The sequence below is a fragment of the Larus michahellis genome, chromosome 6 (assembly GCF_964199755.1).
Source record: "Larus michahellis chromosome 6, bLarMic1.1, whole genome shotgun sequence".
Classification (NCBI taxonomy): domain Eukaryota; kingdom Metazoa; phylum Chordata; class Aves; order Charadriiformes; family Laridae; genus Larus; species Larus michahellis.
The window spans coordinates 51,075,714-51,088,484 of record NC_133901.1 but is presented as its reverse complement, the minus strand read 5'-3'; the positions used below and the strand labels follow the sequence as shown (position 1 = coordinate 51,088,484).

The following is a 12,771-nucleotide window of genomic DNA, read 5'->3' as shown; positions in this document are numbered from 1 at the left end:
TTACTCAAAATACCACCAAACATTTCCAAAGAGAGGTGGAAAATACTGCATATTGTATTCTCTGCAGTACTCACAAGGTCTCCGAGTACCTTGTGACTACCGTCACAGAAATTGTATTTTACCTCTAGGACTTTTATATGAACATGATGCAGGGGACAAGAAATACCTACGTAAATGAAGATCAAGACAAGCGCTGCAAACCAGACATCCAAACACAAGCAAAGCCCGCGAGGACAAATAAGCCCAGAGGAGAGCCACCTGTGGTGGAATCCATTTATGAAAACCATCCACCCTGTCACTGAAGGAAAAGCACCGAGTAGGGGCTGTGACTAGAGATAACAGACACGATCCTTTTCCTGGACACCAGGGGTCACGCGGTTGCAGTTTATGAAGAAGAGAGTTTTCTCTTTGTGCGTACATGAAATTCTACAGAGGACAGGACAAAAGAGACTTTGGAGAGGGGAAGAACTTGTTTGCAATGACGCCTCTGAGATGCAGAAGCTAAATGAGATTCCCCTGGAATACCCAAGGTCTCTGGGAGAGTTGGTTTTGCTGTCCTCCTGAATTTAAGTTCATTCATTTTAATAAATAACATCTAAATCCTCGCAGTGATTCTGATGGTAGGAAAGAGCAGCCAGAGAGTTGTTTGCAGTCCCCATGGCTCAGGTGGCTGAGCTTCTCCCAACAGCCTGCAAAGACAGGGATGCACTCTTTTCATTTAGCAGAAGGAGTCCAGACCATAAGGGAGATGAAGTGATATGCCCAAGAAAAGTGGGAAGAGAATACAACTCCAGCTGCAGAACTTACCCCCTGTGATGGCAACTTCCCGTCATTCTCAGCTGTTCCTTACCCACCATGGCCTCTCGCTCACACTGTTCTCTCCTCTGTACCTTGGCATTTCAGCTGGGAGGTGGGACGGGAGTGTGATTCAGGCAGGAGACACTCTCCACAGAAACGATCTCCTCAGCAGCCCTATCTTCATTCGCGTGGGGGTCCTGCGTGGCCGCAGTGACAGGCAGGGCTGTCCTCGAGGACAACAGAAGGCCTGGGGGAGATGGTAGGAGAAGGACAGAGAGGAGCCATAGGGCAGGTGCTCCCAGCTTGTGGGAAGGCTGGACCGTAGAGTGCCTGAGAAATGAGAGGAGCCCCCTGGACCAGCCAGAGGTCCCATCGAGGGGGTGAAGGCAGCTGGAGCTTCAGCCTCTGAACTGAGGGGAGAGTGTTCTCCTCCAGGAGGGATGCTGCAGCTATCTTAATCCAGCTGTGAACAGCAGGATCGGTAGCCCCAAGAACAGCAGATAGAGCTGCTGATAGCCCCCAGGCTGCAGGGGCCCCTTCTCCTCCCACACCATGAGCCATCCTGGCTGGTGGTGTGCTGCCACTGCCCAGGGGCTCCCTGCAGGCAGCAGCACCATGTCCAGTGGCTCAAGCAAGCAGGACCCTTGCCCCGGGAGGGACAGCCCTTCCCACAGGGCACTGGGCACAGGTGCTGCAGATCTACCCTGCAGTGGAGCAGCAGATGGGATGCTGCCCCAACCCAAAGGAAATAATGGCTCAAATAATCATAAAAAGATTTTTCTTTATTGGGTCATTAATGTACACACGTGCAGCGCTAACCATCTGCAAAGCATGCTGCTCTTGGTGGGACACATGCTGCAGGAGAAGCAGGTCGTGGGCAGCCATGGGAGCTGTGTGTGTGAGCAAATCAGCTATTTGATGCAGCCATTGCGCTCAAGGAGCCCACGGAGAGAGCATCAGTGCAACAGGCTGCAATGTCATCCAGGGCCTCCCTGGGATGTGGTAGAGCAGTTCCAGGAGGCTTTGAAGGTGCCTACTCTGTGCACCTGTGTTTGGGCTGTCTTCCTGGAAGCCTTAGGGAGGTGCGCCAATGCTTCTGCCATTGGTTTTAGTAAGGCAGATGTAAAAGGAGTAGCCAGGCTCAGGATACCGTGGAAAGAGTTTCTGTGCTTTTTAGCGGGGGACAGCACAGAGCTGGTAGGCAGGAGGTACGTTGGTTGTCCCACTCAGTGTTGGGGTTATGCTGAGTTCCTGGGGGTCAACGACAGGCTTCAAGGTAAAGTTCTGCAAGATGATGGCCATGAGTAGGAATATCTCCATGCGTGCCAGGCTCTCTCCGGGGCATATTCGCTTCCCTGGAAGTGAAAACAGCAAATAGTGCTCGACAGGTGTTGCCAAGTAGACAAGAGTTTGTACTAAGCAGGTATGTTAGGCAGCTTTATTTACCAGATACAGCTCCAGCAGTGAGACGACTGTCGGGATTACTAAGGACGTTTGCAAGAGAATAGTTTGTTGGAGAAAGATGGACGCCCACCCTTGGCAGTTTGGTTGGGTGTGTGAAGGAAGAACAAGAGCAGAAGAAGTCTTGAGCATAGAGGGGGCGTTGCAGAGGGCAAGGTGAGAGAGAGTAAGGGCACATGAAGCACAGATGAGAAAACAGAGGGTAGGGGCTATTGGTAGGTGAGTGGTTGCGTGTAGCCCGAGAGGTACTTAAGAGGTGCTGGGAAAAGTGCAACTACCACGGAAAGAGAGGATGGTTAAGGATGACTTTGGTGGTTGTGTCGGAAGGTGACAGGTTTTTTAGAAAGCGTCAATAGATCCCATTCACATCATTACATCGGCAACTCCCAGTAGGAGGTTTGAGAAGCCTCCAGGCCTGAACACGATGGGAGGTGCAGCTGGGGAATGGAGCATCAGGGAGGGGTTATCCAGAGAGCAGTGAGCCCTATGGAAGCACCGGTGGGACCACGCTGGGAAGAGGGAGTGTGTGTTATAGGGAAAGGCAGAATGGTCCCCAGAGGGGGAGGAGGACGACGGCGACAGGGAGAGGAAGAGAGAGAAAGCCAGTGCTTTACCTGCTGAGAAGGGCATGAAGAACTCGCTCTTCCTAAAGGTGCCGTTCTCGTTCAAGAAGTGTCCAGGGTTGAACTCATTTGGGTTTGGAAACTCTTTACTGTCGTGGAGGACAGAAGTGAGGACAGGAAAGATTGTGGTGCCCTGAGATAACACAAGGAGAAGAGCAGAATATGAAGGGGAGGTGAGTTAGGTCACTTAATCCGACTGCCTGCCAAGTTAAGACTGAGCATCCCAGCACAGTCCTACTAGTGCCTTTGGTTTCCTTTTGGGGACCTTGCCTTTGGGGAGGCAGCTTTAGGGAGAGCCTGCTAGATGGGACAGCAGGGACAATTGTTGGCTGATCTTCCTGAATGCTCCCTCTCACTTTCGGACCATTTATCCTCACTTTGCTCTAGTCATCTGGGGACACCCCACCTAATTCTTCCTCTTTCTCAGTGTTTCACCCTAATGAACTTGTAGATGTTCCTTCTTTTCTGTGAGCCCCGAAAAGCAAAAGGTTGCTTTCCCGTCTCCTGACAAATTTCTTCTGCCACAGTCCTCTTCCTTCCCTCTTCCTGACCAGCCATTGGTGGGGGTGTGAGATAAGTAATCCAACAGTGATGACACAAGAGCCATCTGCTAGAAGCTGAGCAGGTCCCTGGGTCCTGCCTTTTGATTTTACACAGACAGCTGAAAATTAAAAGGCCAACAGCCTGTGTGCTGCTGTTCCCCTGCTGTACACAGTCAGCCAGAAGAGCAACGAGCGCTGCTGCGACAGGCCAGGCCATGGGTTGCTGTAGCCCATCAGCCTGCCTCTGGCAATGGCCAGCAGTGACTGCCTCAAGAAGTGTGTAAAAACAGGCAAAGAGGTTTTGCTCGTTCCCTTGATTGCAAACGTAGTCTTCAGCACTTTGTGGCTCTGGGGTTTTCTGTGCTCAATAACCACCAACTGACTTTGCTTCCAGGCATGCGCACAGGCTCTCCTGGAGGGTGGTGAGCAGTTCCATGGCTTTGCTGCCTTTTGTGTGAGGAGTCACTGCTCTGTTTTTTTTGTGAACCCACCGTGTTTCTGCAGATGGATAAAGCTGCGGAGCAAGTGAGCAAAGGTGTTGGGCAGAGCTACTGTTCCAGTCTTGGCCCACGGAGTGGCAGCAAGGGGCTGCAAGTGAGCTACAGGAGCCTGAGGATAACACCTTCCTGAAGGGCTGGGTGATACTAGGTCAGGCCACTGCACTTCTAGCTTCTGGCTTGTAACTGCCAGCCTAAGAGCAAAAGTGCTGCCGAACTTGAGGGACCTTGCCCACTAACCTTGGGAATGACATACTCTCTGAAGCAGAGGTCTTTGGTCACAGCGCGAGGGACACTCAGGGGGACGAGGGAGATGAAGCGCTGGATTTCATGGACCACCGCATCTGTGTAGGGCATCTGGGTCCGGTCAGCCACGCAAGGTTTTCGTGATCGTCCTACTACCCGGTCAATCTCTTCTTGAACTTTCTCTGTCATGAGAAGCACAAACCATAAAATGGGTAAATAAAACCAAACCTACCTAAACAGGTTGCCCTAAGCTGCCCACAAATCACACATCACAGGTGACAGGAGCACTGATGTTGGTTTTGGTGTCGACTAGAACACAGTTCCACTGCGGCCCATGCAAAGAATGTCCTCCCAGTGACTTGACTAAATAGGAGTACTGGGCGGTAAAGACACACAGTCAAGTCCTTGGCTGTGAGGGGAGTGCAGCTGATGATGATGCCAGTGAAGCTGAGGGATCTCTAATGCCTACCCTGGGGAATGACAGTGCAAGGACTTTGCCCATTTGGGTAAAATGTGCGAGAGAGAGGAGGAAAGTTGGGAGAAGGATACGGTGCTAGACGCGTGCCCAGCCCAGGGGAACAGCTAGAGAGGAAGAGGTCACAGACTGGTACCTTGTATCTTCGGGTATTTGAGAAGAAGCAGAAGCCCATATCTTACAGTCGTGCTAGTTGTCTCAGTCCCGGCAATGAACAAGTCGAAGGTGCTGGTTATCAGGTTCTTCATGTGGAAACTGGAATTGGGGTGCTCTTTCTCCTAGGGAAAAGGCTGGGCTGTTTCTCTGGCTGGGCTGAGAAAAGTGGCCCTTTCTTGTGTCATCCCAGGCCTTCTTTCTCACCCAGAGCTCTTGCATTTCTCTGCTAAGCTGCAGCAGCCACCTGGGACATTGCAATGCTCTCTTTGTGCAGTAAGCTCAACACCAGCGCGGCCTTCTTTCAAGCTGTGCACCAAATGGTACGTAGCTGCATGTCTGCCCTTGCTGTGCTAACTGCTTTCCAGTGGAAGAACTGCAAGACCAGACTGCACACATCCCTGTGTTTCAGTGAGAGCAGATGAAGGTCTTGCTGTCCAAGAAGGTGCAGGTAGGGGCTGGTGAGTGTGCAGACCCAGAGCTATAAGCTCTAGCACAGGCAATATCTGGGGTATTGCTGGTGCCTTCCCACTGCACAGCCTAGCTGCCTGGGAAGGGATCATCCCAATGCCTGTGTTACTTAGGAGAGGGAAGGGGCTCAGTGTAGGTGTGTTGGGGATGAGCTGGGGCTGTACGCTGTCTCCTTACCTCCTGCATTTTGGTGAGGAAGCAATCAATGAAATCCTGAGGGGAGCTGGGATCTAGGGTGGCTTGGTGTATCTTCACCTCCTCTGCCACAAAGGCTTTTAGAGCATCAAATTCTGTGAATATTTTGTTGTGTGGGCCAGGCAAGTAATCCAGGATATTTGAGAACATCTGGTAGAGCTGGAAAGAAAGAAACAGGAGGGTCCCTAGCATGACCATTGCCCCATCCTTTGATATTACCAAAAAGCCTAGGAAGTTCACAACCCTCTCAACTGAGACAAGCAGAAGGGCGGTGAGGCTGGGCAGTCTGACAGGGCAGTAGGGGCTTGCTTAGTGGTAGGAACCTTAGGCGGAGAAGAAGGGCGTCAGGACCAGGGGGAAGCACCCTCAGCTCTCCATTGGTGAGGGTGCGTCTTGCTCTTGAATGAATTCCCTCCTGTGCAGCAAAGCACTGACGGGGTCCTACTTAGAAAACTGAGATGGGACTTCACTGGGAGGAAGGCTCCCTGCTCCCCTAGGAGAATGTTGACACACTAAAATGCCTACTGGATTGTACCTGTCCCCAGTAGGAGTTCATCATCTCAAAGATGTTGTTCATGTTATTCATCAGGGCCAGGAACTTCTTGTCTTTATAGTCATATCGTCTCCCAAAGACAATGGAGCATATGATGTTGGAGACAGCACAGCTCAGCATGAAGGTTGGGTCAAAAGGCGTTCCTGGGATTTCAGAAAAGTTACAAACCATAAAGAAAACCAACTATGGCTACTCATGGCTACTGTGGGTAACCTGGGCTCTGGTTGTTAGTGGAAATACCAGAACAGAGTCTCTGAACGACACAGAAGGGTCCCCAAAAAGAACAGTATGTGATCACGGAATTATTTACTGCTCTGTAACGGGGGGCAGCTGGTGCATGGCCAAAGCACGTGCTAATTCTATTCTATGCTAAAGACATGGGTCTCCCTTAGTACAGTCCTTTTTCTTGCAAACATAAGCTATATTGAAACTGTAGCATACCCTTTGTTTTGTTGATCTCTTCTAGCAAGTGCTCAGATTCCTCCTGGATCCTCTCTTCAATGCTCCTCTTCCCCATTCCAAAGTTGCGCAGAGTGCTGAGAGCAAACCGACGGACTTGTAACCACTCCTGGTTGTTGCTAAAAATAATCCCTGCAGAGGAAGAAGGAAGAGCAAAGACCTGGCTTGGGTGTGCTGGGTGTGAGATGAACAGAGGCTCACAGCGAGAGCGAATCCTGTCCCTGGGAGAGCACTGTCACGGTAGTGTCATAGAGTACTGTGGTTTGGAGACACTCTATGGAGGTACTGTAGTCCACCTGCCTGCTTTTGGCCTTCTCCACCACATGCCCAACCTCCTTGTGAACAATTCATCGCTCGTATCTGCACATAATTCCCCTTGCTGCAGCTGGGGGCTGTTGCCGCTTGCCCTTTCACTGCACATCACTAAGATCAATCTGACTCCATTTCTCTACTACCCGCTTTGGGTGATAAAAGGCAGCAATTACAGCCCACTCTGCCTTCCCTTCTCCAGGTAGGACCCACCCACTCTCCACAGTCCTCCCTCCTGCGTGGTACATTCCAGCCCTGATCTGCCAAATGAATGCTCAGCCCTTCCCTTCTCCTCAGAAGGAGCTCACTCAGCAAACATACCTAATCCGTTGTTCGCCCTGTCTCCTATTGGCATGTGTCCTCTGGCAGCAAACTCGTCCGCGCGATCAACCAAGGCTTCTTTCACCACATCATGTCCGTGCAGCACCACCACTGGGTCAGAGCCCAGGTGCACTGTGAACACTGGTCCATACTCTTCACTGAGCTGTCAAAATGCAAGACAGAAGATGGCCATGGAGCAGAGCGGGAGGAGGAGTTGAAAAGTGGCCTTGCTGCTGCATCCCACGGCAGGCAGTGCAGCCTCACAGACCAGCAACGTCAAGTTTTCGTCCTCTCCTGACAAATATAGGTGTGGAGAGGGTTCCCAGCTATCAGGCCCTGTGCAACAATGACAACAGCAGTGCGGGGGAGCAGCTGAGATCCTCATGGCTTTTCTGCTCCTCTGGGATAGCTGCTTATCAAGCTATGGTCACAGACTGTCCCCACGCACAGGTCCCACACACTTCTTGCCCACAGAAGAAAGTAAGAGAGAAGAAGAAAGTGGCCTCACCTTCTGGAGGGTTGTGGCCAAGTCCTTTGGTTTCACCTGCAGCAAGTTACCTAGGATGGGAAGGGGAGCTGGTCCCGGAGGCATCTTCCCCTTTCCAGACCTCCCTCTCCATGCTGTGATGGAGAGCAGGCAAGCAATGCAAACCAGGAGGACAACAGTGGCTGCTCCCAGGAGCTCCATTTGCTTCTGTGGCTCAGGAGGGAGTGACTCTGGCTGCCGGAGCCCGAGCCTATATACCGAAGGGCTATGTTAGCTATGCTGGCTATGTTACCTCAACAGCAGGTTTTGGATCACGTGGCTGAGTCAGTCAATATTAGTAGTCAATCATTTGTTTGACTGCCCTGTGTTATGAAACTAGGACTTCTCTCAGTGTTAATTGGCCATCAAAGACACACCTTATCTCAAACAATTGCAGAGGCCAACTGAGGTTAAGAAATTTACAATGTGTTCATAAAACTTGTTTTGTTTCATCTAAAGTTTATTATTAAAGAGGTCACACTAGGGGCACACTCTTCGACTCAGGCGCTCCTGGAAATCCACTGTCACGAGAGTATCTTCGAAGTACTTCAGTGCTGTTTGCATTTTCTGTTCTTTGGTATTAATCGTACAAGCTCTCAGTGGGGTGAGCCATCCTTGCTTGTTCCTGAAGTCTTCCTGACATTATCAGTGGAGTTCGCACTGCGTGTGATGTGCCAAAAAACATACTGACGTGTTCTCCTCAATGCACAGCAATTGCCTCGGTCTCTCTCCCTAGAGATGTCTGGCCTCACAGGAGGGGAAAGTATAAAATATCCGTCTGGCAAGGGCAGAAAGGTCTCCAGACGTCACAATAGATGAGAAAGGATTTGCCGGGAGAGATAAGAAAAAGACATAAGAAAAGGGGACTAGACCTTGGGACTCTGACCTGTTTGAGGTCTCCTAGAGGAAAGGGTGAGAGAAGCAGGTAGAGAAGAGAGAAATCTTGAGATGGGTCTCTTGAGAGGGTCTCTGGGCAATGGCTTCCCAAGCTGAGCCAGAGGTGCGCTTGTGAGAGGCTGGGTATAGGTCAGTGCAACCTGGCCACTACTCCTTGCACTTGCAATGACCCAAGCAGCGCACCCAAGCTACTGCTAGAAGCTGGCACGTACGAGTTCCCTGTTTAGTTGTTGTCTGACTCCAACATGAGGAACTGCTCCCCTGGAAGGGCCAGAGGTGCTCTGGGAGACTGCAGAGCATGTCTGGTGTGTTGCAAGGGCTTCAAAAAGAGCTGGGGAGGCTTCCTGCCCACTCTGGGGCTGTGTACCTGCGAGGTCCCAACAGCAGTGGCAACGGCGGGTAGAAAGGACCCTCAGGGCTGTGGCACTGCCTGTGCTCAGCTCGCTCAGTCTGGCCATATCCCTCTGTCTTTCCTGAGCTGCGACGCTTCTGCAGGCAGACAGGACTCATCCCACTGAGCGGAAGGTGTTGCGAGGATAGGGGACGTGGGACTTGGTGGGAATCAGCGAGGGGCCTGGGTGAACCAGGTGCTTGGTTGGAGTGTGCTGGGTTTGCTGTGCCGCAGCGTGTTAGCGTGAGTTTCCCCTTCACTCAGAGGAGCTAGCGAAGTTTTGCAAAAGTTTCTGCAGCTTCCCCGTAAGTTCTTACGTCATCCTTGCTCTTTTGCATTGGTGCAATAATTTGCTAGCTGTTCTTTTAAAATGTCATTTCACTTCTTAAAACCTGTTGTTCGTTTAAAATGTCATTTCACTTCTTAAAGACCTGTACTTGATACTTTGGTGGAAAAACTGAATTGCCAACAAGTTTGGGCTAGTTGCTTATCCGCTGACGTGAACTCCTCTGCATCGGCTCAGATGTTGCCAGGGCAGTTCATGGGAGTTCATGTCGCTCTGGGTGAAAGCGGAGTTCATGGGAGTTTACTTGGCTACAGGAGGCCTCTCTGCTGCCTGAGTTCATTGCCTTGCCACCTTCCCTGTAAAGTGCCGTTGATCCTGGGGACGAGGGCTTACTTCCTAGCTCTACCTCACAGTTTGAGACACACTTTGGGCAAGAGCCCTGGAACTGGGAATACTTTCAAGCTTTCTCATTTTTGTCAGAATAAAATCATTATATTCCAGATATTCCCACCGCCCTGGCAGACACACTGGGGGTTTACAAGGGAGGAAAACACATAAGACTAGTCACTCAGACCCGTCCCTGTGGGAAAACACAGACCTTTTCATGTCACAGTAGTATTCCAGGGTTTTCCGAGTACTCACTTCTGTTTGCAGATGCTAAGAGTAGGCAGGACTGCTCTGTCCTCTCCGTTCACGTGAAAGTCCAGGAAGGCCAGGCTGAAATGCCCTCCTCTCCATCTTCACCAGGAGCTTTGGTTTTAAGTTAATTGGAGGCACCTATTGGGGATAGTCAAAGAAAAGGCTGCCAGTGTTGTAGCTTTTTCTCTTTTTTTCTAAACTAAAGCACAAGCTTGAAGCAAAACTGCCATGGTTGTGTAGAAGGCTTACTGCCTGAGCCTTCTCTTTTTGGACCTTGATTCAGAAGGTGGCACTGCAAAATGCCTCTCCTGCCCACTGTGCTGCCAGCACCCCTCATCCCCGGGAAGCTTGGTGTGGATGTCCCTGCTGTCGGCAAATACTGTTCACCTTCTGTGGAGGATTGTTTTGACCGAGCCTCTCCTCCATGCACTGCCAGTTTGTGCCACATATGGTGCACAGTACAAGCCAGACACTGCGATCTCGTCAGAGGCACTCCCACAATGCGCAGGGCGTTTTCTACGCCTCTTTCCAGCACTTCTTTGTGGTGGTGCTTAATACTTACTTTTCTTTCCACAGAAGCTCTAGAGAGCTTTCTACAGCCAGGGCTACTCCTACACTGCCGCTATGTCTGTCCCAGTCTCCAGGCTCAAAATTGTTAGGAGGAGAGGATTCTCCTGATGGATATCCCAGGAAGATTTTAGCTTGCTGGGGTCAGCTTCAGGCTAGTGGCCTACAGAGATTTGTTGCCTGCCCTACCTTCATCTTCTGCGTCGTCCTGTTTGTGGTGGTCTTGAGTGCTAGCTAAACTGGTGCTTACAGCTGGGTCACTGTACTGCGTGAGAACTATTAAATGGATGAGGAAGAGATTTGCGAGGAAGAGAGACCTGCCTGTTTCCTCTCAGCCAAGCTGCTTTCCGCTGCCTATCCCAACTTCTTCTGAACAAAGCATCTCGTTTCCGTGAATTTCAGGCTCATTTTCATCACCTCCCATCTCCACGTCCTCCAACACAGCTGTCAAGTGTCTGCGCGTCGAAATTAGGAAAGGGCACTTACCTGAAACCGTTCTCAGCACAGGTATTGCCTGGGGGATCTACAGCGTTCCCAGTGTTGTTTCACAGAGAGTTATTCTTCACGTACCTGTAGATACTTTTTCCTATGAGCATAAACAAAGTATTGGTGGGTTAAAGTGTAATGAAAGCTATCTCTATAGCTCCAAAGTGCTTCATTTATTTGTTATTTTTTACCCATTTATCAGCAGATAATGCAGTGAAGTGAAGCATTCAGCAGTCACACGGTGGCTGTGAGATTTGGGCAAGCTGTCCTGGCACAAGCTTCTACAGAGATGAAGCCTCCCTCCCTGCCAAAGTCCAAATGTTTTCCCCAGGTTCCTCTCCACTGTGGCTGCCCGGTGCCCAGGCAGGCGCTGGGACCAGCCCATTTGGTTCGTGAGCGCGGCTCAAACAGCAGCCACGCAGGCAGCCTGTCGAGATCCATTTGCTTCAGTCTCTGCCGGGCAGAGCAGCGGGAAAGGTCTTGTACTTTGTGGAACAGCTCTCCTGGTTGGTACATGAAAGAAGCAGCGCGCAGGGCAGGCACAGTGACGTTCTTCACCCGGCTGGCCGGCTGGGATCACGGCATCCTGTGCTGCTGTAGAGGAGCGACGGGCTGTGGGCTAAGGTGGAAGAGCAAAGGAAACACCTCCCTTGGACTCAGCTACGACCCATGCCTGCTGCTGAGGGCTGGCTGGAGGGGTGGGCACGCTGCCTGCTGCGTGGGGCTGGGCAGCCGTCCGGAGGGTCTGCTGAGAGCAGGAGTGTGGGTGGCTACCAACGGCAGTGCGTTATTAAGGGTCAAGATTAGACGATCTAGGGATGATCTAGTCCCAAAGAAATAAGCAGATTACAAAAGAACACGCGGCACAGGCTATGCCAGCGCTGCTGCTGCAAAAAGCAGGGCACAAAAACGCACGCACCAACTATGTGCGTGCCACCCCTGCAGCAGCGTGAAGACATCCACGCCTCCATTGCGTGAATACAGAAACATCTGTACGGAAAGATGGCCTTCCCATATGGAAATAAGGCTTTTACTCAGTGGGGGTGCTGTAGCCTGATGTGTGGCGAGGGAGAGAGAAGGCTCTACGTGAGACACGCTGCAGGTACAGGCAGGCGATGGGTGCTGGCAGGCAGAGGCTTTCTCTGGGATTACAGAGGCTCCCCTTACCTGTGTCTCAGGCCCATCCTGTCAGCCCACTTGGCCAGCCTTTGGGGGTGGGTGTCCCACAGAGCACATGGTCCTGCCACCTAGCAGCCATGCCCGGAACAGCCCTGGACTGCAAACGGGGCTGTAGTCCACAGCCAGGACCGTTTAAGGGGAATCACCTCCTTTTAGGGGTGCAAAGCCTGCCCGAGCGCCACAGTTTTCCACAGATTTCATGTGGAGGGCTATTTCTGTGCTTCTATGTTGGCACCCCATGTCCGGCATTTGAAGCGGCGGCTCCTTTAAAAGAGCAAAAGAGCGTTGTCACGCAGCTTCTTGCACTCATGCCATGTAATGAGCAATTAGAGCAGCAGTAGGGTACATGGGGAAAAGCTGGTGGATCTCCTGCATGGGCCAGCAGCGGGAAGAACTCGGGGTGAGAAAAAAGGGTTTGAAGACCCTCCTGGGGCTGGACAGTAAATTGCACAGAGGAGTTCCTCTCAGCTTAGTGATATGAATGCAGGCTCGTCTCTTGACATAAGCGCAGCTCCTGCTTGCACACCTTCAAAGGGTGCAAGCAGATTGCGCCGGGTTCAGAGCCAGGTGAGAGCAATGGAAGGTGTTAAACTGCTGGGCTGGGTCCACCTGGACACTTTGGGAATTTCTGGTCCCAGCTGGCTCTGCAATTTAAAAGGCTAGGCTGAGAGCAGCTGCTTTATGGTGCTTAGCAAGA

The 12,771-nt window shown here is 51.4% G+C and overlaps 1 protein-coding gene across 3 annotated transcripts; it reads right to left on the bottom strand.

The window, feature by feature from the left end:
* Window positions 1-1,559: 1,559 nt before the first annotated feature.
* LOC141744954 (cytochrome P450 2C8-like) lies at window positions 1,560-9,864 on the bottom strand. 3 transcript variants are annotated; one of them, XM_074591904.1, is made up of 9 exons: window positions 9,846-9,864; window positions 7,104-7,266; window positions 6,456-6,605; window positions 5,997-6,157; window positions 5,444-5,620; window positions 4,779-4,920; window positions 4,162-4,349; window positions 2,874-3,015; window positions 1,560-2,153 (listed from the first exon to the last, which is right to left on the bottom strand). In XM_074591904.1, exons 2-9 carry the CDS (start codon window positions 7,135-7,137, stop codon window positions 1,972-1,974), a joined length of 1,176 nt encoding a protein of 391 aa, XP_074448005.1. In that variant the 5' UTR covers window positions 7,138-7,266; window positions 9,846-9,864; the 3' UTR covers window positions 1,560-1,971. The 3 variants fall into 3 exon arrangements, with proteins under 3 accessions (XP_074448005.1, XP_074448003.1, XP_074448004.1); XM_074591902.1 differs by lacking the exon at window positions 9,846-9,864 and adding an exon at window positions 7,612-9,224; XM_074591903.1 differs by lacking the exon at window positions 9,846-9,864 and adding an exon at window positions 7,662-7,787.
* Between the last annotated feature and the right edge of the window lie 2,907 nt (window positions 9,865-12,771).